The 25,273-nt window shown below is 39.0% G+C and overlaps 1 protein-coding gene, 1 long non-coding RNA gene and 1 pseudogene across 2 annotated transcripts in view; 2 read left to right on the top strand and 1 right to left on the bottom strand.

Annotated features, from left to right (window-relative positions):
- CD96 (CD96 molecule) overlaps positions 1-12,833 on the top strand; it is a 90,329-nt gene extending 77,496 nt beyond the window's left edge. The window contains exons 11-14 of the mRNA XM_059388132.1: positions 6,178-6,240; positions 6,991-7,080; positions 10,509-10,632; positions 12,717-12,833. Coding sequence (XP_059244115.1) covers positions 6,178-6,240; positions 6,991-7,080; positions 10,509-10,632; positions 12,717-12,825 — 386 coding nt within the window. The 3' untranslated portion in view covers positions 12,826-12,833. The remainder of the gene's footprint in view (positions 1-6,177; positions 6,241-6,990; positions 7,081-10,508; positions 10,633-12,716) is intronic.
- Positions 2,666-5,104, top strand: LOC132012558 (cytosolic 5'-nucleotidase 3A-like; annotated as a pseudogene).
- LOC132010205 (uncharacterized) lies at positions 10,600-24,932 on the bottom strand. The gene is made up of 3 exons (XR_009402193.1): positions 24,700-24,932; positions 13,034-13,261; positions 10,600-10,650 (listed from the first exon to the last, which is right to left on the bottom strand). It is a non-coding gene; the product is annotated as an uncharacterized LOC132010205 (long non-coding RNA).
- Between the last annotated feature and the right edge of the window lie 341 nt (positions 24,933-25,273).

The raw sequence follows: 25,273 nt of genomic DNA, 5'->3' as shown, positions 1-25,273 counted from the left end.
GATTAGATAAAAGAATCAATACTTGTTGGCTGTGGAGGGAAATTATGTAGCAATGGTGATAAAAGATTATTGGAGGGGCACCTGGGTGGCTCAGTCAGGTAAGCATCCAACTCGTGATTTTGGCTCAGGTCATGATCTCAGGGTCCTGGATTGTGAGATCCAGCCCTGTGTTAGGCTCTGTGATTAGTGTGGAGTCTGCTTGTCCTTTTCCCTCTGCTTCTCCCACCTCTCTCTCTCTCAAATAAATGCATAAATAAAATCTTTAAAAAATAAAAAATAAAAGTTTATTGAACAATATTATAGGATAAAGTAGAAATGAAATTTAAATTTATGCTATGATTATATATGTTATCCCATATTTTCATTCTCAGCATAATACTTGGTGTCTAATGATTTCCTTTATTTTATTTATTTGATTTTTTTTTGTTGACAGTATACTGAAATCTAAGATACACAACAAAAGGAACATAACCTTTGCCTGTCTTGTTCACTATAGTATCATAATGCCTGTAGCAGTGGCAAGCATACAGTAGGTGCTCAGCAAATATTTCTTGAATAATTGAAAGAATATGTGTACATATGGACAAGGGCAAGGAAGAAAACACACACAAACATACACAGTGAAAAGAAATGATCTGCTTAAATGAAATTTTTGAACTTTTTGTTTGCTTTATTTAAATTGCTATTACAATAGTATGTGTGCCCAGAATAAAAAAAGAAATCCTATTTACCCCACGTATCATATCATTATGAAGCATAGAGGCTACCCAAAATATTCTCTGCCCTAGAAACCGGAAAACTAAATGGTCTTGCATGAAAGTGCTTTATAATTTACACAAGTGTATTCTTGGTCTTTTTAGTAGATTTCATAATGAAATGAACTATGCAATTCCTCACATCTTCTGTCCTCCCCACTTGAAAACTTCATTTATCCTCAGACATCTCTCTATCATTCCTACCATGAAATAGCTTTAGAAATTGTGAAATCTAGGAAGGGACTCTAAAACCCAAACAAACAAAATTTTCCTCACCATGAAAACTCACTTATGCAAATAAGAATATCTTGTTTACTAGTTGCCATTTTTTATCCACAAGCTTAAAGAAAAAAATTCCCTGCAGTGAGTTGCTCTATTTATAATCATTCACAAAAACACATTTGGATCCAACAAGTTAATATTGATTGCTCACTCCCAAACTATTTTTGAAACATGTTTCTACTCGTTGGATTGGACTATAATGTGACATCCAATATTAGATGATGCATTTGGCAAGATTCATGACAGGCATTGGTAATGGGGGTTTTTTTCCTTCCAGTATGTTTATTTAAAGAGATTTATGAAATGTTCACAGACAGAAAAAGAATGATAATGGATGGATTCCTGGTGAAATAAACCCACTAGCAGTGTTTCTAAAGCTTTTCCTATTTGTGAGCACATTCTAATGGGATATTTGCTTTTACATGCTTTTGTGTAGCTCACATATATTTGGATGTCACTGGAAGATTCTGGGTGCATTGCATTTCTATTAAATTTATAAGTATGCATTTTAATATATTCTTTTCTTGTCATTTTATCAACTTTAGAATATTAGCATCTAATCCTAGTTCAGCTTCCAAGTTTCCAACTGCCTGGAACAGAAATGTTTATTTTACTTTAACCACCTATGAAATGGGGATATCAACTCTGACCATCTAAATACCTCAAGTGTATAAGGCTAATAACATCCTGGATGTTCTCATCCTGACGTTCAGGTGATCAGGCCATGGAGCAGAAAAGAGAAGCTTAATTACTTTTCTCTTTGTTTTTCCCTGCCATCCATCTGGTCCAGTGGAGCCTAAAACCACATTGAAATCAGTCAGTCTGGCTAAGTTAGAGAAGCAAAAAAATGAAATGATTCTCCATAGGCCCCTATGCTTCCAATTTGCCCCATTACCAAAATCAACAAGCTTATCATTACCTTACCACGTGTGCCCATGCACGTGCACATGCGCGCACACACACACACACACACACACACCTGGGGCCTCATAGAACCTCTTAAAAACCTCACATAGGGTCTCTATTTTATTCTTTGACCATACATTCCTATTCTTCAAAATTTATGTACCCTTCTTCGTAAATTTTGCAATTGTATTTTTTACCCTTTCCTTGGTCCTGGTTGGATCTTCTCAGACTCTTGGTAGTTCTGCCTAATAATTTCATAGCAATTTCATTCTACTTTCCATAGGGAGAAGGGATGGAGAGGCTGGAGTTGAGGGGTTGAGAGTCAATTACAGGGACATAGCAATGCCAGAACCTATGGCAATAGTGGGCCCTTCTCCTCTTTCACGCTGTAGGATCATTCCAGTTAGTCCTGCTGCTCCCTGTTGGCTAAGATGCTGAATCTCTAAACTCACCACTCTTCCTCTCAAATTCTAAAATCTTATATATCTCAGATCACTTCTCATTCTATGTTCTTCTTCTCTAAAACACTGTTCTCCAGTTCTGTTACCTAGTTCCTGATTAGGTGAACCACAAATTCAAGATTTCTTTCTCTGATTTTAAGTTCCATTTTCTGTTAAAATACCAAATTCTGGGGGCTTCCTGGGTCTCTCCACAGCTAGCACACAAGACCTGCATATCCAAAGATCATGAGTGTCATCTTTTTTTTCATGATCAGGAAGAGCATGAGGGTCTCATCTATAGAGGAGGTGGTCATGGCAAGAATAAACAAGGTCGCTGATGCCAGCGTGTTCTTCCTAATGTAAGGGGTGGTGCTGGCCCAATACATATTCACTCTGAAGAGGAGCATGGGGCAGAAAACGAAGATCTTTGAGATTCCTGTATCCAAGTCCTGCTTGCTACCCATGCCATTATTCCATGACAAAATCAGAGACAGAAGAACTCAGAATGTCTTAAGAAAGATTGGGTAACTGAGACAAGTCTCTGTAAATGTACATGTAGAAGTGACACCCAAATTCCAAGAGAAGTTCAGCTTGCATCAGCTTACTCTATAAGAATAACAAAAATTATCTGTGGTTTTATCAGAAAAGGAGCTTTTAAACTTCAGATAACCATGGATTTTGGTATGACACTAAGTAGATTTTCCTACAAAATGAAAAGATGCCCAACATATCATAATAGTTACTGACCACTGTAAATTGGTTAAAAAAAAATGGTCAAGTTTTTCCAAATAAGGAAAAATGCTATGTTGTCAAAATTGATTCTGTTTTTACCATGGGATGAAAATATCCCTTTGTGGTAGAAAGATGTGCCAAAGCACATAGCTTCCTTGTTGAATAAGCTTCACCCAATGCTAAATTTAAATAAATTATAGAAAAATCCAATGTTACGCTCCAGGAAAGATATAAAAATTTATTTGAGAAACTCTAGCAACACGGCATCCTGATATTAATATTTTCAGCTGATAATGATGATGTACTCAAGGAGGTTATCCATCAAGCTGGTGTTTATCATCCAAATGTCAAAGTAGTGTTTATTCATGGATTTTGATGAAAATGGAGTCTCAAAAGATTTAAAGAAGAATTAACTCATGTATTTAACAAACAGAATGGTGGTATGAAGAACGCAGAATATTTCAATCAATTAAAAGACATAAAAACATAATTCTGCTGAGAGACTCTCAAGGAGACTTAGAGTGGCAGATCAAATAGCCATTGTGGAGCACATTCTGAAAATTGGATATCTTTGGATATCTGTCTTTGGATAGAGTGGATAGGCTTTTAGAAAAATATTATGTTAATGAAAGAGGAATCTTTAGAATTAGTAAAGTCTGTCTTACTGAGGATTCTATAAGTAAGTATTCTTCAGGAAGACCTCTTTCTTGTGGGAGCAATTGATATAAGAATAGCCCATCTCTTTGTCTTGTTGAAAGACTCTTATGTATAATACATTCTTGCTCTTGAAGTTTTTTTTCTTTATATTACTGAAATATTTTCAGACATGTTGAGTCCATCAACTGGAATCTCCTTTTTTTTCACCTCTCTCAACACACTCCCCACTATATTTTTTTTAACAGAATAAAGACAAATCTTAAAACCAAACTAGAAAAATAACTCCCTGCTTTTCCAAAGTGGATTCTGTAGCTTAATTTTATCACACAGTTTCTGAGGAGTAGAAGTCTAAAAAGGAAAATTTTAAAAATGGCCAAGTAATTTACAAAATTTTAAGTACTGCCATTTTTGTAATTTGGGTGGATCGTGTTGATGGTATCACCATCTCCTGAAATTGTGTTATGCTTGGTTATTTTGCCTGGGGAAAATTAATATTGAGCAGAAAAAATTGGCATTCTATATTGGGTGAAAAAACTGTTGGTACCCACATGTAACTGACCATTTGGTATCTGGGCGCCTGCCTAGCTCAGTTGGTAGAACATGTAACACTTGGTCTTGGGTTTGGAAAATCGAACCCCATATTGGGTGTAGAGATGAGCTAAAAATAAATTTATTTTCTGTATTTACTTGCTGATGAGATAAATATAAAATGGAAAAAAATTGAATACCCAATTCCCTCAAAGGGATAGCATTTGTTCAACTACTTATATCTTAGCATAAATTAATTTATCACATCCTTTCTTGCAAACAAACTCTGAAAAGATAAAAAATATAGGTATCAAGCCCTAAAAATTAAAAGTTATGTAGAGGCACCATGTTGGGCAAAATATCTTGTAAGGTTATCCAGAACAAATTGCCTTCTTTGTAATTTTATCTAAATCCAGGCCTCGACCCAATTTCTTTTTAATTAGTTGTTGTTCTTTGTTATTCAAATCCCCACCATTAAGGCTTAGCCTTTAAAAATTGGCTTTTGAAAAAACAGTAGTCCATCATCTCTTGACCTTGGTATTCTGTCTAGAACAGCACCAACAAAAAGTGGTCAAGATCACATGTTCAGGGTCAGATAATTATACTGAAAATAAGAACATCTCCCTGACCTAGTCAAATCAAAATAGCTGTGTGTAAAACTCCCCTTACCTCTGGGTGACCCTACGTCAATTAGCTATGACAAACTGTACTGTGAGCACGCCCTGGAAAGCATTGAGTTACACCACTCCTGAAGGGCCTGATAACATACCTTTGTCTGTGGCTGCAACTGCCATTGACATTTAGGGGAAAAACCAAGGAAAGAAAAGACCAAGCGTTTTTTGGTTTGGGTTTTTTTTTTTTTTAATGTTTGTTTTGTTTTGGTTTGGTTTGGTTTTGCTTATTTGTTCTGGTCTTGACACACAAGAAAGCACTTAACTTGGAAAATCATACATGCTAATGTTTTAAACAGATGAGCATAATAATTTTCTACTGATTGCAACTGCGTGTAACTATAGCTATTTTACTTTATACTACATTATAAGCCTGTTATCAAATACAGAAATGCAGAGCCTGCCAAGAAGTGGAACTTTCTTGCCAGAGAGGGGGAACTAAACAAAATGAGTTGATAGATCTACTCCCAAAGCTATAGGTACTGCCTGAATTTGCTACCATCCACTCAAGGGGAAGGTTTGCTTCTCTAATCCATCAAGATGACTCAGCACAGCAGCTAGTGATGCCTGTGACCAGAAGGGTCTGAAAATTCACAACAAATTCACAACAAGAATATCAGCTTATCCACAAGTACACACTATTTTGTTCCCTCATGCATGTCCTACCAAAGTCTTCAAAGTCCCTTTGGCACCTTTGCTTGACTAAAGGCCACCATAACACACCTGGGCTTTCATTCGCTCCCATGTATTGGATGAACACAAGAATAGTTACGGCGCACTCTCTGTGGCTGGGAAAACTTCTCCTAGTATTTTGTTTCTTTTCCTTCTTCCTGCTTCTAAGTAGCTATAATCAAAATCTTCGCTATTTGAGACATCAGAATTACAAGTTTTCCCTCAACTCCCACTTTATTTTGGGACATTCTAATGTGTGCTGTAGAATAGTTCAGTGATTTTTCTTTACATATTCATTAATAATCTTTTTTCATTTTATTATTTTATTATAAATTATTAGATTCAATTAAAGGTCAAGAAGAGGCTATAAAATAACTAGTCTTATACAGATTGACTCTTCTTTTTTTAATTTTTAAATTTTTTATTAGCATATAATGTATTATTAGCCCCAGGGATACAGGTCTGTGAATCTCCAGGTTTACACACTTCATAGCACATCAGGTTGATTCTTCTAATACCTTCTTCCTTTAACAGCTTCATGGATGCCCAGTGAAACATATAGTTCATCCCCCTCAGGTGCAAATTCAACAAATCATGGTGAGTGATGGGGGGGGAGATTTAGGGTCAGGAAGGTGTTGGCAGAGGTGGAAAAACAAGAACTGGTAAGAAACCAATCTTAGGTATAAAAAGTGCAACTTGATGATGAAAATGACAATGAATAGAACCAAAACTTCTCCCTGTGAGAGTCACCCAAAGAAGCTAGTCAGAAACCAAGTCTTAGATTTTTTTTTCTCTATTTTATTTCAAAATGAAATCTACAAAATAGCATTTCTTGGCTAATTAAATCCATTAAAATTGCATTTTAAATTTTAATTTTCCATTAGCAATTGAGATGATTTGTCAACATGGAATTGTCTCCTAGAATGTTGCAAAGGAAGTTTTATTGACTTTATCAAACACATTACAGTGGGAGAAATGGTATTGCATTGGGAGAATACAGAAAGTTCCCATTTTTCTATGGGTCCAACATAAGACATTTTCCTATAATCATGTAAATTCTCATGGAGATTCTTTAGCAAATATTGTTATGTTATGTATACTGTATAGTTTCTCTTTTCCTCTTTAAACCTATAGAGAGTTTCACTTTTTTGGTAGTTGTTAGATTCTAAGGTCCAAGTCTTGATATAAATTGGTCCTTAGTAAACTTTATACATAGTACTTAGGAACATTTAGGCCATTAAAATTGAGCTTTTCCTTCACTAGTGAGATCCAATCATGATCTTACACCACTTGATTGGGTTGAGATGGCTGTTAGGATCAGTTCACATATTCCCTGTATATCCCTAGGTGGTGTCTTCACCAGCACAATCAGGACATTTTCAGAAGTTCCCACAACTAACAATGGATCTACTAAAAATATTCACATCCATATTACTGGTGAGTCATTTACTTTTTTCTCAATTTTGTGTTTTACTCACACAACAAATATTTGTTGGGTACCTACCATTTGCCAGGCACTGTAACAGTTGTTGGGTATACTCTGTGAAAGAAGTAGATCTTTCTTGTCTTGTATACAGGGAGACCTTGAAAATGCTGACCTTCGGAAGATTATAATCTATTGAAGATGATATACATTAAGTAAAAAATCATATAATTAAATATATTTGTGACAGATATACTGTGACATAATATAAGGTATTGTCAGAATATAACAGAAATATGTAATTTTTACTGGCAACAGGAAAGGATAAATATATCCTATAAGGATATATTTAAATTAAAATCTGAAAAATGAATAAAAATTGGCCAGGCAAAAAGTGAGAAACACTTTATCATATGAAAATATATCTGAGACAAGAAAGATTGTTGCGGGGCGCCTGGGTGGCTCAGTGGGTTAAAGCCTCTGCTTTTGGCTCAGATCATGATCCCAGCGTCCTAGGATTGAGCCCCACATTGGGCTCTCTGCTCAGCAGGGAGCCTGCTTCCCCCTCCCTCTCTCTGCCTGCCTCTGTTTGTCAAATAAATAAATAAAATCTTAAAAAAAAATTTAAAAAAGGGACGCCTGGGTGGCTCAGTTGGTTAAGCAGCTGTCTTCGGCTCAGGTCATGATCCCAGCGTCCTGGGATCGAGTCCCACATTGGGCTCCTTGCTCCGCAGGGAGCCTGCTTCTCCCTCTGACTCTGCCTTCCACTCTGTCTGCCTATGCTCGCTCTCGCTCGCTCTCTCTCTGACAAATAAATAAATAAAATCTTTAAAAAAAAATTAAAAAAAAATTAAACTAATAAAATTTTATTGATACTGAATATAATTTCTTGTTTTATATCATAAGAGATCAAGATCTTCCCAACCCAGATCTTGATTGTAAGTGCAGAGGCATTGTCAACTCACTTCAGAGGGTGTTCTCTTGACTGGGGAACACTCCACTTAAATTCTCAGCTTATTCTGTATCAGAGGTCATCCAGTCCTCGGATCATTGGAGCATCCTGCATGCAACATCCCAGTAGAACAAACTGAAGTCCCACCGATGCCTTTCAGATATTGGTGCCTTAAAAAACGGCCTAGTTCAGAGATGGGGCAAGATGGAGCTCTGCTTGACATTCCTGAAGTCAGTGGTCTCATTTTCTGTGTGTGGTAGGGAGAAAAATTTTAAGCATTGGTTTAAAATATTTTGTTCTTTTATTTCTCTGAAACTGTAGGGGTAAAATCATGTTACCAATGTAGAGCCTAGTAAATTTTGACTTGACTGAAACAGAACTTTGTGTAGTCTTGTTAATCATCTGTATGATTTTTTTTTTTTATGATCATGATACTCTATTCTTTCACAGTTCTACTGCTACTGTGAACTAGTGTGAACTAGTCACCTGCACATACAACATAGCATATGGGTCTGTGTTGCAGGACTGCATGGGCTTCCAGAGTAACCTAAGCATCTACTTAGACTAGGCTGAGGTTGGGTGAGCATCAGGAAGACCCCAGGTCTCTGGATGTGTGTCATAAACATGACAACATCATATTGCTGCAGTCCAAACTATGTTGAACATAGAGAAGATTTGGTAACTAATATTTTGAATCCATCTCTTTTGGCCTATGTGTTTTGAGACTTTGCTTTATAAAAAACACTATAATAAATATGAGGCAATTAGAGAAATTAAAAACCTAGTCTCCACCCACAAACAGTTCACAATCTAGTTGAAACAATAAAAGAAAATGAAACCAAATTATTCTAATGCAAAATCGACTTTTTGCCCAAATGATCTACATATTCTGAAGAGCTAAAGATCTATCCATAAGGTATAAGGGTGTTGTTAGAAATAACAAAAGCCTGGAAACAATTTAACCCTTGAACATCAAGAGACTGAGTAAATAAACCATGATACGTCTATATATTGGGGAACTAGCTACTCATTTAATCAAAGAAGGTAAATATCTATGCACTTTCATGGGAAGTTATTCCAAGAGCATTTTTAAAAAATTATTTATTTATTTTTTTTCAAGAGCATATTTTTAAAAGAAAGACACAAGGGACAGAACAATATGTATTGCCCTCATTTCTAAGAAAAAGAGATATATATTCATGATACATATACATGTTTATATATGTATATGTATAAAATAACAGATATATATGTATACATATATATGTATAAAATTTCTAGTGGGATACATAATTAACTATTAAAAGTTGCTGCCTCTAATATGGATAACTGGCATCTGAAAGTCATAAAATCACCTCCTTTTTCATTGTAGCTTTATATTTCTGTACTATTTGAATTTTTAACATGATTGTAAAATGCTTTTCAAAAAGGAAAATATTAAGTAACTGTGTAATTATAAACATTCCCTCTTATTCTCTGCAGTAGAATCAATCTTACTTCCTAAGAGAGTTAATTTTCTTAATTCTTCCTTCATGTTAGAAAAAAGGTAAAACAGTCCGAATATGATATTTACATTGCCTCTGGTCTAAATCAACAATATTGGAAAGTCTTTGATTCACACAGTCTGACGTGGTGTACAAATGCTAGAAATGCAATGAATGAATTGAGTGTGGATATAATCAAGGGGTAAGAAAAACAAGTCTGCTTATCACCCACCAATATAATTCTGGCCAGACCTTTACTTTGGACCTCCTCCCTTTGCAGACCCTAGAAAGAGCAAAATAACTGATTTTAGTTTTACCCCTTTTGTCACTTCTCTCCTTTCTATTGCCGAAGTGCGTAGAAGGAGAGAGAAAGGAAAAGAAGGGAGGTGGTAGAAGGTTTTGGAAATCTCTATTCTGGACACTGTTCCCTGAGTGACATCCAAAGGAAAAGTCTTCGATGATGATCTTTTGAGCAACTACAACTCTGTGCGTACTAATCAGGCCTTCTCAGTTTGGGATTTTCAGGGCATCAGAATGTTATGACGTTATGATGCTTTTTTCCTCCTCCTAATACATAAATATTCCATAAAGCATATAATGACTCCTTAAAGAATAAGCAAAGCCAAAGCTAGGCCATTACTTCACATATAAAGTTTCCTTTACTGGAGTAAATTTGGAATACAGATTTAGAGCTTATCCCTTTTATTTTTCATTTTTACAAATTCATTGCCCATTATGTGCCAGGAATTGTCCAAGGCCTTGGGAAAATGAAAGAAAAAAAAAAGATTCATTCTGGAACATTATAACAAGAAAGACATTCACATAAATAGTAACTGCAGACGTGCAAAAACGGAAGTGAGAACAAGGCATAGGTATGATCCCAGAGCATGACTGTGGTCAGTGAGGACCATTGGAGAAAACAGGTAGGAGAGAGGGTTCAAGTCATGCTGCTTTGAAATTCCCGAAGTTTGGCATAAAAGTTCATCTCTCGTTATGTCCTTTGCAGGTATTGTGGTCAATAAACCTAAAGATGGAATGTCCTGGCCAGTGATTGTAGCAGCTTTGCTCTCTTTCTGCATAGCGCTGTTTGGTCTCGGAGTGAGAAGGTGGTGCCAGTACCAGAAGGAAATGTGAGTATAATCCTGAATCTGCAGGAACAGAGATAGTTTTTCAGTACAATATATTCACTCAGCACTTTGTTTTGTTTTTTTTTTTAAAAAAAGATTTTATTTCTTTATTTGACAGAGAGAGCACAAGTAGGCAGAGTGCCAGGCAGAGGGAGAAAAAGGCTCCCTGCAGAGCAGGGAGATGGATGCGGGACTCAATCCCTCCCGCAATGCTAGGACTCTGGGATCATGACCTGAGCTGAAGGCAAATGCTTAATCATCTGAGTCACCCAGGTGTCCCTCACTGAGCACTTTAAATATCACTCTTTTATGGCATTCTCATATAGAACTGAGGAAAAGAGGCTCAGAGAAGCTCCCCACCTTGCCCAGCACCACCCAGCTGAGATGAGTTGTGCAACTTCTGCCTTGGTGTCCCCTTCTCCCTGCTCAGTCAGTGACACTCAGATGGAGCAAGTCAGTGAGCATGAAATGAAAATGGAGCCTTGCCTCACCTCAAACACTAAAACTGATTTTTCTTTTAATCTTCATTACTTTTTCATTTTCATGCATCTCTGAACTGTCTGGGCCCAGCTGGGCCCAGATGCTCAAGTGTGAAATTGAGTGAGAAAGGTAATTTTAAGAAACCCCTACTGCTTTCAGCAAAATGGGCTTTTACCATCCTCTTTCTTTTTTCCCAAGGACAAAAGAAAGTAAACAGTGGGTTACCCCTCTTTTGTCTTATTGAAATATCCTCCAAGAATCTTTTCCCTCCACTCCGCCATCTGAAATGACATGTCAGATTAAGCCTTACTATTCTGACTTGGCTCTTTTGGATCCAGAGTAGACCATGATTGGAGGAGACCCCTACAACATACAGAGCTGTTCTCCCACGCCTACTACTACTGTCTAAAATGCCAATGACCACTGTGCGGTACCTTCTACTTAAACTGTCCTTGAAGACTCTATATCCATGTGCGGCAAGTGTTTCCTGGTGAAAAACAAAACACTAAACCAGTAGTCTGAAATTCTGGACTCTTGTCCAAGGACTACACTTTGGCTACCATATGACCTTGAGGACTTCCTAATTTCCCTGAAACAACAGAAGTGCAAATTTCTTAGAATTTTATCTACCTGTTGAAATATATTATCTGCATCAACGCATCAGAAAAAAACAGGTAATAGGCATTAGATATTTTTATTAAAAGAAGAAAGTGGGAATCTGAAATTTTGAATTGATTCTTTTTATTATTCTGTAATCCAATATTTGAGTCATATAGAGAAGAGAATCTCTCTCTCTCTCTCTCCTTCTCCATGTCCATCTCTATCGCTATACCACAGCAAGGGGTTATGGATTTGAGTCAAGGACAGAAATCTGTCCACAGATGAATTTCTGTGTCTTGATATCAAGAGAGTTGGAGAATTTGTACAGCTACATCCCAAACTCAGACATATGCCAAATGCATTTCAGACAAAGAGTTGTGCTAACATAGAACAGTACTTTTGATATAAAGATGACTTTAAGAATGTTCACTGATTGAAATGTAAGGGATTCTGACATTAACCACCCAGCATCAACCAATACAAGGGTTCCGTAGAGCCTTTCTTCCCATCTCAGCCCTATCCTCACAGTGCACAGTGACTGTGTGGGTGAAGGCGGGGGTAAGGTTGGCAAAGGGATTATTTGAAAACCTTCAGTCGTTAGTCCCAGAATTTAAAGATTTTGTCTCTGGAGGAGTATTTTAACCCACATAAGAGAAACACTTCTTCTATTAGGAGGCAGTTTCCATGGAGAATATGGGTTCTGGTCAAAAGACCAGAATCGCTTGTCTGGTTCTCTTTACCAAGTTGCTGAAGACCTCTGAGCCTCAGTAGAATGATGACAATAATGTCCAATCCCTAGATGCAAATTAAATAATGTTATGATAAAAATGCTTCACAAGCTATATAATATCTATAAATATTAATGCTATTATAACGTGGCTAATAAACAGAAGGAAAAATTCTGAGGGAACTAGTGGGGATGTCTCTTTCTCTGTGTCCTATTTTCCTATTTCCTTGAATCACCACCTCACATTCCTAGCATTGAAAGAGCAATGTTTTGTTCCTAGCATGGAAAGACCCCCGCCTTTCAAGCCACCTCCACCTCCCATCAAGTACACTTGCATTCAAGAGTCCATGGGAAATGATCTGCCTTGTCATGAGATGGAGACTCTCTAAGAGCCACTTGAGACTTGCCACATAGAACTCTGCTAGAATCCTGCGAGAAGCTGGATATTGTGCTTTATTAACATAATTGCCCTCTAGCCAAGCCTTTACTGCAGCTGCAGTGGATGTCAGAAGTGAGTGACCTGTTTTCCCAGCAACTCAGCCCCTTTCATCTGCATGCCTGAAACTGAGCAAGAATGAGGCGAAGTCATGCTCATACCCCATGCGATCTGTAGGAATGTTCTTGCTTATGTAAGAAGTGCAAATGAGGCTGCTGTTATTAAAAAAGTACTTGCGGTGTTTTTATTTTTCATTTTAGTTCACTGAGTGAGGTGACGACAATGGTTTCAAGCATATGTCCACGCCAGATCCTCTTCCATTTGGGCATCTGCCAACATTCTGAACTATTTGCCAAAAATATGATCATCCCTGAGGTTTGTTGCGTTCCCTAGGAAAATTACAAAAAGAAGAAAATGTAAAAGTTCTAGAAAGAGTTCCAAATAAGTGCAAGTTTTCCTCATACGGAAAATATTTTGCTTATTTTCACTAGAGGAAATCGTAATACCTTGCGCAAGATGCCAGTCCCAGTCCCCCTTCCTCCCACCATGTTCTGCCCAGGCGCCTGCCCCATGGATGGACGAGGGATCAAAGAAAACCTGGCCAGCAACCAAGTAGCCTCGTAGATATAGGGAATACTTCATTGCCCTCTAAAATGATATGAACTAAGAGTGGTCTGGTCTCATCCTCAGCTTTACGTGTGTGTGTGTGTGCACTTGAACACGTGTGTGCATGTATGTGTGCATTGGTACGTCAAACTATTACATGAGTAAACAGGCACCCTAACCCCAACCCAATTTCTGCAAATCCTATTATTCTCTTTTTCTTCTGGGAACTCTCCTGTTCATCCAGTCTGCATGTTTTTATCTGTCTTGAGGTAAATACAGGCTCAAATCATACTAGCATTGTTGAATTAATCCTGTTCCTACCACTCTTTTATAAAATACTTCAGATAGAACATATAGGTAATGGAAAAGAAACCTAGTTAGCCACACCTGTTCTGTATTCAACAAGAGTTCCTGAGTGAGTAAATTACTGATGCTCCTTGTTCTTCTAAACCACCCAAACTCTCTGCCCTAGGAAGGGGCAACAGATGTTCTTATCAGATATGATAGGCAAATGCTGGGTGGACTTCAGTCTCAGAGGGAACATTTAGTTCATTTGCAGTGTACTTATCCCTGACCGCATGTGAGAATAACTTGGAGAGTTTTTTTAAACACCAGAGCTGTCCCACTCCAAAACAATAAAATCAGAATCCCTGTGGAGTGAGGCCGAGGCGTTAGCACTTCCAGGTGATTTCAGAGTTCAGCTAAAGTTGAGAACTGCTGAACCATTCAAGGTCCCTTCTCATTATTCAGAATCTTGGTTAGGTACTTATTTTTGGTGGTGACCAGCCTCTAGTATGTCCATCATGATTCTTGCCTCTTATATAATCCCCACTGATACCAAATGCAACTAACTTGTATAGCTGGCCAAGACTAGGGTAAGGCAAGGAAGACACCTATGGTATAAAATTTAAGGAGATATTCAAATCCAGGGTCATGTACTTGTACAATCTTGTGAGTACTGGTTGCTGGCCCAGTATAATGAATAAGATATGCAGAAATCACCAGAGTGTGACTTCCAAGGCTAGGTCATAGGATACATGGTAGCTTCTGCACTGCTCTCTCTTTGATCGGTCTCTCTGGGAAAAGCTGGTTACCATGATGTGAGGACACTCAAGCAGCCCTGTGGAGAGGGCCCCCTGTTAAGGAACAAAATCCTATTGCTAACAAGTATCAACTAGCCAGCCATATGAGCAAGCCATCTTGGAAGCATGTCCTCCAGTCCCCACTCAAGCCTTTGGTTAACTGCACCTCAGCTGATCTTTTGACTGGGACCTCATGAGAGCCAGAACCACTCAGCTAACCTCTTTTGGTTTCCTGACCCACAGACACTGTGCGGGATAATAAATACTCATTATTTAACACCACTGTCTTTAGGTATAGCATGTTACACAGTAATAGCCCAATGAATAGAAAAATAAACTAATGTTTGCCTGCCTTAATTACCCTCCATTCCTCATTAATTCTTGAGAAATAAATAAGACTAGCTTCACATGTGCCTTTGTCAAGAATAGTCGCTTTTTTTTTTTTTTGATCCAGCAGAAGTTTTGTTTTAACTGAAGAACATATGGTTGGCTTGACCAAATTAACTTTGCATTATAGGTCTTTTAAAAACATTAACATTTGGGCGCCTGGGTGGCTCAGTGGGTTAAGCCGCTGCCTTCGGCTCAGGTCATGATCTCGGGGTCCTGGGATCAAGTCCCACATCAGGCTCTCTGCTCAGCAGGAGCCTGCTTCCTCCTCTCTCTCTCTCTGCCTGCCCCTCTGCCTACTCGTGATCTCTCTCTGTCAAATAAATAAATAAAATCTAAAAAAAAAAAATAAAAACATTAACATTTTGCCAGGATGGGCATTAGAGGTCCTATTACAAAAATGGAATTAAGACACTCTGTGAATTTGAGTTGCCCAACATCACATAATCAAAAGGGATTGAGCCAGAATGATGGAAATCCATCTCTGGTCTCCAGTCCATGGTGTGATCAATCTCCATTATATCATAATATTTCATTGCTTTGTTGTCTCTTTTTACAATAGATGACAGATGTTTTGTGTACATTTAGGTAAATATTGATTTTTTTTTAATGCCCAAATTGTTGACAGAAAACAAAGAAAAGTAGAAATAATTGACCCCTGAAGGTAGAATAGCCAAGAAAGTGTGAAAAAAAAAAAAAAAAGACTAAGAAAAAGTAAAAAGAGTAATCAAGACCAGACACCAAAAGAAGTTTAGAGAATCTGACCAAGGCCAGAGATAATGAAAGAGCATTGTCTCCGAAACCCAGAGCCAGCAAGAGGTTCTTGAAGGCAGCCCTCTAGGCACCCTGATTTAGGAGAGTTGGCTTTGACTTGCACTTGAAGATTGAATCTGCAAAAATACAGAAACTTTGTTCCGTGAGTTTGATAACAGCTGTCATGGCTATGTCGACCACCCAAAGCTTGAGTGACCAGCAGAGACAGCTGAAATGGTGAGTGAAAGTTACCCCCGTGGGAGAAAAAGACATTAACTGGAGAAATGGGCTGATGTTGCAAGAAGAAACACAAAATGAGATAGTGAGAGAAGGGCATTTTATTTCCCAGCTTCTGCAAAGGGGCTTTCTTCCCTGGATTCTGTGATTACTTACAAGGCGGCATTCTGCAGCCAGAGAGAGAGCAGGAGATTATGACCTTGGGCAAGATCAGGGCCAAAGAACACCTTTGAAATGATTGAATAAAATTTTTCTTCCCAACCAGCATCTCTATAGTCTTCTAACTTCTGTTATATTCTTTGCCTTGTCTGCTCACTCAGATTTCTCATGTCTGCTCAAAGGCTCTGTGAGATTGTGATTATATGGTGGCACACTGGGGAAATTAAAGGAGATGAGTAATATACCCAAGATCACAACGTAAAGAAGAGAACATGGAGGTGCCTGGGTGGCTCAGTCAGTTAAGCTGCTATCTTCAGCTCAGATCATGATCCCAGGCTCCTAGGATGGAGCCCCGCATTGAGCTCTCTGCTCAGTGGGGAATCGGCTTCTCCCTCTGCTCCCCAGCCCCCTGCTCACTCTTTCTCAAATAAATAAATAAAATCTTTATTTAAAAAAGCTGATCTAAAAAATATCTAAGAACCACACCCTCCATACCCTCCATGAGTGTAGAGTTTAATGGGAGAAATAGACATTTAAACAAATAAATACATGTGAAAATAAAAGTATGTGTAAAGAAGAGAAAGGAATAAAGAAAAGGGTATCATTTCAGAGACAGAATGTGAGAAATATTTTCAGAAGGCCTCAGAAAGGAGCCGTCAATAGAGACAAAGGCACTGAGACATATTAACCCAACTTGAAAATCTCACCTAAGAATTATGCATACCCAGAATACAAGAAGGGTTCAATAACAGAAAATCTCTTAATATTTTGCCATATAATTAGGGCTTAGGAGGAAAAGCATACAATTAATCTTAAAAGATGAAGATGCTTAAAAGGTCTTTGGCAAAATCCAGTGCCCATTCCTAATAAAAACTCTTGAGAAAATGGTATATTGTCTTAACTATAAGTTTATACATAATATGTGTGTGGATATCTGTATCTATTTATATATAACATATATACATACACTAGTATAGTATATAGATATTATAACTAGTTTTATATATATATATATACACTATAGTACATATACACACACATATATATGTGCTATAATATACACTGTAGTCATCGTACATAGATACTGTAACTATTCCTACAAATGTAACTTTACAAATATATGTGTCCAGGGACACCTGGGTGGCTCAGTAGGTTAAGCATCTGCCTTCGCTTTAGGGGCTCAGATCATGATCCCAGGGTTCTGGGATCAAGTCCTGCTTTGGACTCCTTGCTCAGCAGGGAGCCTGCTTCTCCCTCTGCCTGCGGCTCCCCCTGCCTGCTGCTCCCCCTGTTTGTGCACAAGCACTCTCTCTCTGACAAATAAATAAATAAAATATCTCTCTCTCTATATATGTGTGTGTGTGTGTGTGTGTGTGTGTGTGTGTGTGTGTATCCAGATACAATGAAAGCAAAGATGGATACTTGACTACTTAAAAATAAAAGCAATTTTCATGGCAAAAAAGCAAAGTCAAAGGCAAATGATAAACGAGGTGAAAATACTCGCATCGTATATTACAGATAAAAGCTGATAAAGAACTTACAAACAGGATAAATAAGCTTTCAAAACCTATGGAGGGGGACCTGGGTGGCTCAGTCAGTTAAGTGTCTGCCTTCAGCTCAAGTCATAATCCTAGGGTCTTAGGATCCAGCCCCACCTCACGCTCCCTGCTCAGTGGGGAGACTGCTTCTCCCTCTATCTGCTGCTCCCCCTGCTTGTGTGCGCTCGCTCTCTCTCTCTCTCTCTCTCTCTGGCAAATAAAATCTCATAAAAAATAAAAATAAAAATAATTCTTAAAACACTTGAAAAAATTCAATCATTAATATTAAAAGAAATGCACATTAAAACTTCACTAAGACATCATTTCTTCTTCATCCACTTGTGAAGAATTTGAAACCCTTGACAATGTGCTCTGTTATCAAGGCTATGGGGAAACAGGTACCCTGATATGTTGTTGAGAGGAATGCAAGATGACACAATCACTATGAAGAGGAACTTGACAATATCTAATAAAACTGCATATTACATTATCCTTTGACCTAGGAATTTCTCCTCAGGAATTGACCCTGAAGCTCTACCTCCAACACTATATGCACAAAGTTATTCTTGGCAGCATGATTTGTAATTGCCAAGTATTGAAAACTATCCAGATGTCCAAACATAGGAGATTGGTCGAATAAACTACAGTAAGTACAGCTGTCAAAATAGGAAATAGACTGTACAGCCGTCAAAATAGGAAAGAAAAAAGTCTCCATTGACTGGTATGGAGTGATTTCCAGGAGATAGTATTAAGAAGAAAAAGCAAAGCAAAGTACAAGGACTATATAATGTGCTACCAGTGTAAGAAATAAAGAAAAATTATATATAATTTATATAATATGATATCCAACTGTATCTCATTGGTAATGTTAATTTTGATTATATACTTGAGTGTTGTACTGTAAGTCTATATACATACATGCCTATCTTTCCCAGATACGTCTTTTGAAAGGAACAAGGAGCAAAGATATTCCAGTACCAGAGAGCACAGCTGACTCATTAAGATAATTTGCCCTTAATCTGATTAAGGGCAAAGATGATGTATTGTGAGACGAAATATTTTCTTATGTCAGAAAATAATAACTTACTCCAAAAATGCTGGGGTTTACCAGAGGATGCAAGAGTCAGCTTGAAAGGACTCCTACTGGCTAAATCTGGGATAATTTGAGCACCAACCTAATTATGTACACTAATGAATTAGAAACCTTTCAAAGAAAGCAGGAATTTGGGGCACTTGGGTGGCTCAAGTCGGTTAAGGGTCCACCTTAGGCTCAGGTGATGATCCCAAGGACCTGGATCCAGTGTCACAGGGGGCTCCCTGCTGAGCGGAGAGTCTGCTTCTCCCTCTGCCCCTCCCCCCTTTCCTGCTCCTGCTTTCTCTCTCTCTCTGTCTTTCTCTCTCTCAAAATTAAATAAATATTAAAAAAAAAAAAGCAGGAATATATGAGTCCTTACCAGAAATAGGTGCTCAAAATATAGGTAAGGTGAGACAGAGAAAAAAAGAAAGGCTAGATTCATCAACAGCTGCTAGCTAAATCAACCAGCAAGTTTTGATGACAGTTAGGATATTTTCATGGTCTCTAAGGATCTGCCAGAAGTATGCTTGTTGGTGACAAGGGAGGGAAACGACACGGTAATTATGTAGTGGAGAACAACCTGACCAAGTGATCAGTCGAAATGAACATCACTAGTGAGGAATAGATGACTAGATGAATACCCCCTCCCCCACCCCCCGCCAGTGTTTTACCAGGAAGGACACAATATCTTTGTGCAGTATTAAGGCAGAGAACAAATAAACTGAATCCAATCATCAAGAGACATTGAATAAATACAAAATTTAAAAAGTGTCTTAAAGATAAAGGCTCTAAAAATATTCCAGATTAAAGGAAGCTAAAAGGACATGACAATTAATGGCAAATATCTAACTCCAGACTGGATCCTTTTTACTGCAGGGGAAGAAAAGCTACAAAGAAAATCTGGCCAATCAGTTCTGACATTTGTCAGATCAGCTGACAAAACTGGAATATGGGCAGAAGACTAGATAAAAGTATTGTTAACTCGGCTATGGTTACGTAAAAGAATATTCCTATTCTCGGGAAATACAGGTTGAAGTACTTAGGGGTAAATGACCATGGTATATATAACTTACTCTCAAATGGGTGTGAGTGTATATGCAATACACATATATTTCATGCACATACACGAATACATAGAAAAACAGATGGTGGAGATATTAGCAACAGATGAATCTAGGTAAAAGGAGTATGTGGGGGTTTTTTTGTTTTTATTTTCGCAATCGTTTTTAATGTTTGAAATCATTTCCAAATAGAACTTTTTATAAGTGCTTAAGTAAGATCCCAGTAAGTAATGTGTAATTGACTCTAAACCAGCCTATTTTTTTTTTTCAAACGAGCCTATTTTTTTCAAACATTGCAACCCTTAGACGGTAGGACAAGAGGCAAAGATCTGTTCGTTCAAGGGAATTTCGTTTGTTCTCTGGGACTTAATCTGAAAGTTCAGGAGAAAATAAATGAGGATTCATCATGCAAGCTGGCTGTTTTTGTTTCATTTCTGGGTCTTCTCCTGCCTTGGGTACTGGCTGGAATCCACCAAAACTTCAATCAATTTTTCTTTCTTAAGGAAATGAATAGAGCCCTTTGATTTTCCCAGAACTCCAGGGCAAGCTTTTCCTCTCACCATTAAGCCATTTCATATCAAAGGAGACTAAGCTGTGTCCCTCCAGACATCACCCAAGAGAGAGACAACTCCTTGGGCAGTGGTTTTTGTCAACACCCTACTGGAAGTCACGGAAACAGTGTATGCTTTACAGCAGGCCCTGCCTCCCCATTCAGCACTCAGGGTGGCAGCCCATGTGCCCTTCCCCAGGCAGGTGCTGGGGCTAGAAGGCTCAGCAATCATTTCGCCTTCCCCTCCTAGAGTATTTTGTCCATATCCCCAAATTTTCAATAAATAGCTTGACCGGTATGTGTTAATTCAATAAACAGTGAATTTGAAGATAATCTCTTATTTTCCTGAGACCCAACTTTCTCATTTGCTGGTTTTGCTTTAGTGTAATTTTCAGTGAAAATTTGCCTTTGAGGAAATGAGGGCCAAGGACTTCCTCTGTTGGACTGGAATGTCCTCAAGGGTGTCAGGTAGCTTTGTACACCTCAGCACCCTCAGAGGAGGGCGAGGCCTGGGACAAGTTAGTGCTCAAGTACTATGTGAGTGAATGACAGGTGATGGCCAGTGAGTGCAGAGGAGAGGGGGAAATGCCTCGAGGAACAGAGGGTTTAGCTGAGACAGGTGACAGTCTCTCACTGACCATGGTGAGCTGAGATACTTTTTTTCTTTTTCACTCAATTTGTGTCATAAATGAATACATCCCCTTGACATCTGTGTTCTTCAAAATCTTATTGTGGCAAGTCAGTCAGGTAAGGACCCAAATCTGGGTGGTTTGGCAAATGCCTTAGATTGAACTTGCCTTTGGGTCAGTGTCAAAGTTTCTCTCAGATTGGTAGAATCAGGTCTGTATCCGTGGGCGCTGAGAAAAGGCCAGGTGCTGGGAATGTGAAGACTAAGTAAACACAAACACCACGGTTGGGGGCAGGGGTGGTGGTGAGAGGAGATGAGGAGATGTTGGTCAAAAGGCACAAACTTCTTCTTGTAAGAGAAATAAGTTCTGGGGACCTAGCAAATAGCATGGTGTATTGTATACTGTATTGTGGAAAGAACAGACCTTAAATGTTCTCACCACAGCAACACCAAAAATGTAACTATGTGAGGTGAAGGGTGTGCTAACTAACCTTATTGCGATCCACATTTCCCAGGACATACATGTTCACAAATCGTTACGTCATACACCTTAAACTTATACAATGTTATGTGTTAGTAATATCCCAGTAAACCTGGAAAACAAAGAAGAACCCCACTCAGCCCAGTGAGGAACCATGGTCTGAAAAAAATTTATTTTAAGATTTTATTTATTTATTTGACAGAGAGAGATCACAAGTAGACAAAGAGGCAGTCAGAGAGAGGGGAGGGGGAAGCAGGCTCCCCGCTGAGCAGAGAGCCTGATGCTGACCTTATCCCAGAACCCTGGGAACATGACCTGAGCCAAAGGCAGAGGCGTAACCCACTAAGCCCTCCTTTGGTCTGAAATTTTAACAAGAACAGATCTCAGTGGGTCAAAGTTCTATGGGTCAGTTCTATGGGTGAAGTTTTTTTCCTGATCAAGTCAAAAGCAGAGAGTTAAGTCTTAGATTGGAAGTCTTTGGTCCTCTACTCTTCCTAAGTTGATAATCGAGTCTCTCGTGGCAAGAAAAATTGGGCCTATGTCCCCGATTCGCAACCAGGTGTTGCCCCATTTTGCCCAAGTTTTGGAAAATAGGCACTATTTCAAGTTTTGGCCTCAAATCCACCTGTAGTCTTGTACTTTGCTGAACCAGGTTGGAGATGAAACTAAGAGAGCTTCACTGTGTATAATTGGATTCATGGTGCATTTCTCTCAGACCTGAGACTTTCACATTAGGCAACATGAATGCCCAGGGATATGGATGTGCACCAGGAAGGACTCAAAGCCACGAGATAAACATAGCACCTCTAGAATCTCAACTTTATTCAAATTTTATATACATATATAACAAAATTTGAATGGATTTGTAAAACACACACACACACACACACACACACACACACACACACCACTTGAAAGAAACGCTATGATCAGTGCTGGCCACATGGGGCTCTGGAAAGTGGTGCATTTATTCTTCTTCATGCTTGGGGCATCTCAGGAGGAGAGGTTGAGAAGTTCTGCCCTAGGATTGCACACACACACACTAGTCCTACCACTGTGAGGGTGCTGGGAGCACAGAGAGGTAACTCCCATCCAAGCCATCTATACTCCTCATTCTGAGAACTTTTAGTGTTTCCTGAGCCTTGATTCCTGAGGTCCGAGCATCTCATCCTGGGTACTGAATCTGAGGAGGGTGTAGAGAATATTTTGAGCTGTCCCACAGGTGAAAGTGTGTGACCAATATGAAGTCTTTATTAGAAAACTCCCAAAAGCACAGTATCAAGGTTTTGCTGGTAGCAGTAAACTTTAAAATATCAGGTCCATATTTATATATAAGACATTCCATTAGACCCAGTTCCAGCAAAAGTCGTGGAAGATTTAAGTAAGAAAAGATAATAAAGAGGAGAGGCAAGAAAGGCCTAAATTGTGAAAAGGTAAAAAGGATCTACAGCTGGAGGAGGGATGGGGAGGAAACAAGATGGTTCAAGAGACCATAAAACTCATCTAGTGTAATCTTCGAGCAAATGTTTCAACCCCGCCTCTACCACATTACTGTCTTGTTGCCAAACTTGGGTTGGATATTTCCATTGCAGGGACTCCTATCTTCCTCTGTTGCATTCTGTTGCCTAACTCTGAGCCCTAGAACATTCATTTTTATACTTGGGTGAAACATAGATGTGTGGGATAAACTTTGCTCTTTTTTTCTTACTTCTGCTACTGAGAGGAAGTGGAAGCTGTGGGCACTGATAGATTGTTAAGACAAACTATGACTTCCTCCACGAAGCAATACATGTGTCTTGAGTTGAGGGGTTACCTGCAGACACGTCAACAGATCAGAATCCTTTGAAACCAAATCATCAAACTGCAGAGAAATATGCTAACAGCTTTTGACTATAACCTACCATACAGAGAGAGTTGCTAAGGGAAAAACACTAAAGACTCATTATTTTTATTTACACTAAAATTGATTACCTTGTTTAAAAAAAAAAAAAGAATGACTTATATTGGTTGAAGTCAATTTCTAAAACTTGTGATTTTAGTAATAAAGTTGGCAGAGAATGATCATATCTGTTCTCAGTTACTCTGAGATAAGGAGATATTTACTCCTTAGATAATGTGTCATCATGCTATTTCCAAATGATGTCTGCAACCCCAAACACAGAGTCAGGCCATTAAAAAAGAATGCTTTCCTTTTTAAGATCGAATTTGCCCAATGAACAACGAATGTAGAGAAGTCATTCTAACTGTGACCGAAGGTCAAGTGCTTACTAATGTACAGTAGTACACACAAGCTCTCCTCATAGCTGATGTCATTCTCGATTCCAGGAACCTTGGGGGGGGGGGTCAAATAAGGAGAACGGTTGGTTTTCCTGCCAGTTCAGCCGAGATCAAGAATTTCTGCCAAAACAGTCTCCTCTCATTGCAAAAATTTACACACAACACGGGTAAGAGTTGCTTACTTTGCCATTCTTCCTATTCCAACTTTTTATGAAAGAGAAATTGCTCGACATTTCAAAGTCCTGACATAAATAAAACCTTTGCAACATTAAAATCCCCTGGGGACCTTTTTAAAAAGATGGAATAGAAAGGGGTCACCCCCAGGGGATTTAATTCATTAGGGTTGGAGTGTGACCAAGGAATCCGTATTCTTGCATAAATTCCCCAGTGGTCTTACTGGTGTCAGTGCTGGAGGAACTTTTTTTTTAGGGTAATTGAAACTGAAAGGAAATTTACGGTGTGCGTGAAATGTACCTTTACCACCAGAAGGTGGCTCTATAACATATTAAATCAGGCATACTGCCACTAGCTGACTAGCTGGAAAACTGGCCTCCGAGTCTTTATTTTCTCTCAATTACTTTCTCAGAGATAAGGGAGGGGTGGAAAGGGGAGCAGAAGAAGATGCAAGGAGTGTGGTGGGATAGGAGGAATAAATGGATATTAAACTAATTTTACGATCATCACTTGCTATTAGCTCCTCTCAAAATGATTGTAGAGACCCCGTGTCATCGTTTAAGTACATTTTCTTCTAAATAAACTAAGAAAACCTGGATAAATAGAATAGACTCAGAGGCTCTCAGCATCTTCTGGAACCCAAGCCTTTCCACCTGGGAGAAACAACCTTCGGCCAGCTCCTACCTGTCATCCTCTTTTGTCTCATTACCAGGATCCCCATTGAGAGCCATAAACTTCCTACAGGCAGGAGGTGATACGCACATACCACCACTTCTTGTTTCTGCTGACTGCTCTCCTCCCCAATTCAGGGACACTCACCTGTGTGTCCGCAGGGCATTGGTCCTAGTGCCACGAAGTCTGGCTCCAGCCCTAATCAACTAAGTAACTGGATCCCCAGCTCCTGGTTCTGCCCTCCAAGTCTGTTCACCAGGCAGTGTTCTTGGTTCCCTGCCTTTCCTTGCAGGCTCCTGAATGTCTCGAGTTCCTGCAATGATGTCACTCTTCCTGGAGGTAATTGCTGCTGCTGTCATCATGTCCCCAGCACCACCCATACTGGGGACATTTCTCCATCCTACTCCCATCCTTGTCGCCTAATTTTCTGGCTTAAATTGGGAAAAGAAGGTCAGAGATGACGAGGGATACACTCTGCTGACGTGAGACACAAAACAAAGCAGGCTACATCCCACCGTGCGTCTACCGCCTCCTCATTTCCGTCCTTCACCCTCCCACACCCACCAGCCAGGAGGGGAAAAAACATTGTGAATGTGGAACTCAAAGCATCCTGTCGTCTCCTTCCCCTCTAGGCAACGTCCCCGGACCAAAAAAGTGCCTGGATTCTGATTCTCTCTGAGATCTGTTCCTTTCCCATCTAGCACATTGACTGGGAGGTAAG

Source organism: Mustela nigripes, chromosome 2, assembly GCF_022355385.1.
Source record: "Mustela nigripes isolate SB6536 chromosome 2, MUSNIG.SB6536, whole genome shotgun sequence".
NCBI lineage: Eukaryota > Metazoa > Chordata > Mammalia > Carnivora > Mustelidae > Mustela > Mustela nigripes.
Note: the sequence above shows the minus strand (reverse complement) of the source record. Positions and strands in the feature narration are given on the sequence as shown.